Source organism: Bidens hawaiensis, unplaced genomic scaffold (genome assembly GCF_021521415.1).
Source record: "Bidens hawaiensis isolate Kalapana, Puna unplaced genomic scaffold, B.hawaiensis_p1.1 tig00094005_1, whole genome shotgun sequence".
NCBI classification, from domain to species: domain Eukaryota; kingdom Viridiplantae; phylum Streptophyta; class Magnoliopsida; order Asterales; family Asteraceae; genus Bidens; species Bidens hawaiensis.
Genome location: NW_027504505.1, coordinates 1 through 5567, shown reverse-complemented (window position 1 = coordinate 5567; position 5567 = coordinate 1). Strand labels below are relative to the sequence as shown.

General features: G+C 35.3%; 1 protein-coding gene and 1 pseudogene across 4 annotated transcripts; both read left to right on the top strand.

Annotated features, from left to right (window-relative positions):
• The first annotated feature begins 226 nt into the window (after positions 1-226).
• LOC143608018 (membrane-anchored ubiquitin-fold protein 2-like) lies at positions 227-1977 on the top strand. Of its 3 annotated transcripts, none has more exons than XM_077083239.1 (5): positions 227-395; positions 698-1004; positions 1221-1385; positions 1534-1629; positions 1728-1977. In XM_077083239.1, the coding sequence occupies exons 2-4, from the start codon at positions 872-874 to the stop codon at positions 1587-1589; spliced, it is 354 nt and encodes a 117-aa protein (XP_076939354.1). In that variant the 5' UTR covers positions 227-395; positions 698-871; the 3' UTR covers positions 1590-1629; positions 1728-1977. The 3 variants fall into 3 exon arrangements, with proteins under 3 accessions (XP_076939354.1, XP_076939352.1, XP_076939353.1); XM_077083237.1 differs by having other exon boundaries at positions 1709-1975; XM_077083238.1 differs by lacking the exon at positions 227-395 and having other exon boundaries at positions 417-1004; positions 1709-1975.
• An 842-nt stretch (positions 1978-2819) lies between these two features.
• LOC143608016 (uncharacterized) lies at positions 2820-5564 on the top strand (annotated as a pseudogene). The gene is made up of 5 exons (XR_013149119.1): positions 2820-3129; positions 3982-4130; positions 4228-4486; positions 5164-5383; positions 5462-5564. The product of XR_013149119.1 is annotated as an uncharacterized LOC143608016 (transcript).
• Positions 5565-5567: the final 3 nt, after the last annotated feature.

Below are 5567 nucleotides of genomic sequence, written 5' to 3'. Positions count from 1 at the left end.
TCCAAATTTACTTAAAATATACCAATCTCTTAAAATTTTATCCCTCTTTTACTCCCTCTTACCATTCTCTAAATTTTTTTTAGACATCTCTCATAAAATTTGTAGATGACCTAATATAAATGCTCTAATGCTTTGAGCATCAATGTCAAAACAGACTTTAAAATAGTAAAATCTAAAAAACCAGACTGCTTTATTATAAACATCTTTCGATTAAACCATAGTCTACTTAGGTGGAATTATCGAAAGACAAAAAGATGAATAACAAAGTTGGGCACATTTGATTTGGCCATTAACACCCCCTTTTTATCTTCATCTTCATCTTCTTCCTGCAGGCTGCACTCTTTATTTTCCACCGAATTTAACCATTTCAAGATCACTCCTTGATCAAAGTAAGGGTTTTTTTCAATCTTTTCATCACCATACATGCTCAACAATCTTTAATCTTGATTTTAAATCATACCCACCTGAATCTTTGAGTAGATTCTACGTTTTTTGGTGGTTGTTGACTTTAAAGTCGGTTAATTTATGTGATCTGATTCAATATTTTTAGTCTTCTGTTTTCTTGAAATACTGAATTCATCAAATATATTTTGTGGGTATTTGATTCTTGTATTTAATTTGCATTCAGTAGATTTAATTTGATTGATTATGCTTGAAATCATTCTTCTGAGTTCAGTTGTGTTTCTTGAATTGTTAGGTTTGAAAGAGTGCAAAGTGGGCATCATAATTGATGGTGGTTGGTCAGAATCAACACCATCTATGTATAGCTTCTAGGGCTATTTATTTTAGTTTATAAAAATTGGTTCTTTTTGGTTTAAACCCTGAGAATTGAAGTTTCTTGAGAGGATACCGGGAACTCGTGAAGCTGAAGATGTCTGAAGTTCTAGATTTACTCGAGATTAAATTTCGTTTAATCGATGGATCTGATATCGGTCCATTAAGCTTTCCCGCAGCTGCAACTGGTTTCATGTTGAAAGAATGCATCATTTCTGAATGGCCTAAAGGTTAGTTTATTGTTCTTTGAACAAATGTTGTTTTTCTCGTAGGTTATTCAGTCTGTACTCTGTGAATTACTTTTAGGATTGAAAAGGCCTCGACTTTAGTTGAATAAGAAAGAAACTTATCATTGGAATCTTCATGTTTATATGTAAATATTATGCTTTGATTATAAATTTCTGTGGATAATTAGTTTAAGAGTTGTTGTTTTCACGGTATAACAGATAAAGCAAATGCTCCAAAGACATCAAAAGATTTAAAAATTATTAGTGCCGGGAAAATATTGGAAAACCATAAGACGGTAGGAGAATGCAGGAGTGCGTTATGTGATGTCCCTGGTGGAATTACAACCATGCATGTTGTTGTTAGTCAGCCAGCCCAAGAAAAAGGTAACGTACTAACGTGCAGCTGATGTTGATAACTGCGATTGAGTTTGAATTTGTCTTGCAATTTCGATATGTTAAAGACCAATTTATGTGATTTGAATATCTTCTTGTTCTAACATTACACATAATTCTTTGTTTGGTCATTTACCAGAAAAGAAAGTGACAGATAACCTGAAACAAAAGAAATGCGGGTGCGTTATATTATGAGAAGCAACAAGTCAATAACCCCGTGTCAAATTGTTTTCAGGTTGATTTCTCTATTACTGGTTTATTATTTTTTTTAGGATCTTGTATTAAAGTAGACATTTTTTATGAACCTGTTGCAGATAAGGATTGTTGGTGTAGTTGCGGTTGATGAATGGCTTGACAATGAAGATCTTGAATTAATAAATGTTGAAATCTCAAAAAATGGTAGTTACAGGAGAACATATTTACACAATTAGTTTGTTTTTTAGGTTTGTGTTTACTGTATTTCTTGGATTTGTGAATTTTACACTCATATACTCAACTTGGTTCTATAATGGTCTTTGTGTTTGTTTCATTTAATTTTGTGTGTGATTAGATTTCAATGTGCATCCATGATTATGGCTTTTGTTCACTGTCATTTGGAGAAATTGTAGTCTGTAGTCTGATTTATGATCTGTATTAGTCCTAGTATTATGGCTTATCAGTCATAAATTGTTATAATTGATGTCAACACTGAGATAATAGGAAACCAAATAAGGCTATAACTAAACATATTGTAAGAGTTGTATGAGAAGATATATTTTCATTGATTTCTGCTTATTATTCTTCCCTCCAACTCAAACCATAAAAGTCAGTGGTTAAGCATAAGGCAACAACTTAAGTAAAACTTCAGAACTATACAATACAAAAAGTTGCTCTTTTAAGTTTTAAAAGTTGAAACATTGTCACTTCTTTATTTTTACCGTATTTTATACAATTTTTTTAATTGTTAAAGAGGCCCAATATATCCCAACCTTGAGACAAAACCAAAACCGAACCGCTAATAACTATTTACTTCAGTTGGATTTTAAATACAAGTTTTGGTTTACAATAATCAAAATCGTTACCAACAGCTTACAGTTTTAACTAAAAAGTCGTTGGCTACAACTATACGGTCACTTCCATATAGTCGTCTCTAGGCATCCACCGCTACAAGTATACAGACAAAACATGAGTGTCGGGTCAGAAGAGGTAACGGGTCAGAATGAATATAACTTACATTTCGAGTTCAAAACAACCTAAACATAACTATGTGGGCACAAATTGTCATTACATAACTCCAACTAGTGTCCTTTTCGCAAATTCTACTACATTCATTAAATTATTTGCCTGAAAAATAATCCTGAAAATCCACCACATGCCTCCACGTGTAACAACCATGGCCTTGAATCACACACCTTACCTTTCAAACCTTTTTTTCTTTCTTCTTATTTTCTGGTTCATCATCAATATTATTAAAACAAAAGACATGGCAGCAGCCATCTCTTGTGTTCTGTTACCTAAATCAACCACCTTCATAGACGTTCTCAAACAACCCAATTCCATCTTCTGCCCATTGCCATTAGACTCTTTTTCTTTAAACTTCAAACCACCTAAAGCTAGACACTTTCCCACTTTCATGGTTTCTGCTTCTGCCGGAACCACCACCACCGCCACTGCCGGAGATACACTTTATGTTAATATCACCGGCTTTCCTTTTCCTCTTGGCCCATTTCTCAATAGGCGCACTATCAGGACTGAGGTAACTAATTAAATTATGTTACTCTTGTTTTTTTATTAACCAGTGTTCACAATTCCTTTTTAGTTTGTCCCGTTACAATTGTCCACTTTCAAAATTTATTAACTAATTTTCAAGTTTACCCTCACACAAATTAATCATTCAATTTTTTTTAAATTGTCTTTTTATATATATGTCAAGGTAGTCATTTGTTAAGCAAAAAGTACAATCATTCATTCTTACTTAAATTTTGTGTTGACGGAGGGAGTAGTAATTAATGTATTACTGAAACCTAGTTATATATTCATTTTTGGATGGAACAACGACTTTCTTGTGTGTCGGCCCTGGCCTTTTGAGTTTTGCTACCGTTAGTGCCACCACAAGAGCAGATTCTCAGGCGGTGGGAAGAAAACCCGGGTGGGCTCGTATTAGACAGTATATTAAATAACCATATTAGACGGTACTCAAGTTATAGTGTAATATATATTATTAATATGTATCAAGGATGTGTTGTAATCATTATTCAATCACTGATACAATTAACTCCATCGTTCAATTGCTCGGGATTCAAATTGACCAACCTCGCGAGACCTAACTCAAATCTTTCATTGTCATAATCCACCAAAAGTGGCATAAGTGAGTATCGAACTTGGGTCTACACCGGATAATCCAAGCCTCCTACCACTAGGGCACTATTGGAGATTTTGAAATCTAATTATATATTAATTTTTAAAAATTTTGATTTTTTTAAAATTGTTAGTATATGTATATAAAGTTTAAGATTTTTTTTGGGTACTTTTTATCCGGTGTAGCATATGGGTTCTAAGCTAGTCATGTAATATTGGAACTAAAAATATATTATTCTCATGATTTCAGGCTGTAAAAGACAGCATATGGCTGTTTGAGCAAGAGCAAGCTTTGGGATTCAGCAGTGTCTCCACAAACATCAGGATGACTGTCATCAAGCTCAAATCAGGAGGATTGTGGGTCCATGCACCAATTGCTCCACCAAAGAATGCATTCAGGTCCAAATCTTTTCAATTTTGTTTAAAAATTCAATCTTGAATCTTGATTTTCCCATATGATCATGTTGCCATTTGTATTTTTTTATAAAAATTGCAGCTTGTGAAGGAATTAGGAGCCCCGGTAGAGTACATTGTCCTGCCTACTTTTGCTTATGAACATAAAATCTTTGTTGGCCCATTTTCTAGAAAGTTCCCACAAGCTCAAATATATGTGGCACCAAGACAATGGAGTTGGCCTTTGAATTTACCACTCAAATTTTTCGGTATTTTTCGTGCCAAGACTTTAGAACACGAAGACCTTTCGACTCCTTGGGCTGCAGAAATTGAACAGAAGGTTTTGAGCTCTCCTGAAGTTGGTAAGAGAAACTACACACACCATTCTTTATACCCCTTTTAATTATTGTTATTTGGTTTATTAGTAAACGCCCTGCTTGCGGTGCGTGCATATAATGTATATATGTGTGAACCCTCGGGTGGGCAAAAGTAAAAATTGCACTAATTTTGACGTTATTTTACTAATCTCGTGAAAATAACGTTAAAAGTGGCGGAAGGTTAATCAGGCATCATGTGGTGGCGTTGATAGCCGAAAGACAAGGGCACATGCACCGATCAGCCGGTGTCCCGATTGAGTGCTATGTGCCTTATGTCCAAGGCTTGATGCAAAACTACTATCGAGCCGGGGGTCTCACCGGAAGCAGCCTCTCTATCCCTATGGGATAGAGGTAAGGCTGTCTACATCTTACCCTCCTCAGACCCTACCATAGCATTGCTATTGGTGGGATATACTGAGTACGATGATGATGATGATGATGGTTTATTAGTAAATGGCTAGTAAGCCTAAAATGCGTTTTCTTATGGTTTCTTACCTATATATGAGAAGGGGGGGGGGGGGTGGGGGGGGGGGGGGGTGGGCTGCATTGTAATTACAGCTTTTGGATATATTATTTTAGGTCATATTTACAATACCAAATGCTTTTAATCTTAGCTTTAGCCATTAGTCGAATTTCAAGATTTAGATAAGAAGTTATTTCAGGAATTGGACCATACGTTGAGGTGGCATTTTTACCATAAGCCTTCAAGAACCTTGCTTGTAACCGATGCTGTAATCTTTGTGCCGAAGCAGCCTCCCGAGTGTATAAGCAATGAATCGTTGTTGCATCGGCTAAAAACGGGTTGGCTGTAAAACTTCTTAGCAAAGGCAAGGAAGTCCCTTCAAGAACCGGTTGTTGATAACAAGATAAATAGGCAAAAAGGTCTGTTTTTGGTTAAACAAAGTAAAGATAATATCTTGTAAATTTACGCATCTGATCCATTCAAACACTCTGTTACAGGGTGGGAAAGAATGGTTCTTCAAATCTTGTTTCTTGGTCCGTCAAATCTTTTGGAACGAAAGCTAGTTTCTCTCAAATGTCACAGAAGTTAATCGTTTCGCCCATT

Bases quoted from the DNA above. Each gene is read 5' to 3' on its own strand.
- LOC143608018 (XM_077083239.1), top strand. From the start codon at position 872: ATGTCTGAAGTTCTAGATTTACTCGAGATTAAATTTCGTTTAATCGAT. The intron at 1,005-1,220 runs GTTAGTTTATTG...ACGGTATAACAG, and splicing joins CATTTCTGAATGGCCTAAAG to ATAAAGCAAATGCTCCAAAG. The intron at 1,386-1,533 runs GTAACGTACTAA...GTCATTTACCAG, and splicing joins TCAGCCAGCCCAAGAAAAAG to AAAAGAAAGTGACAGATAAC.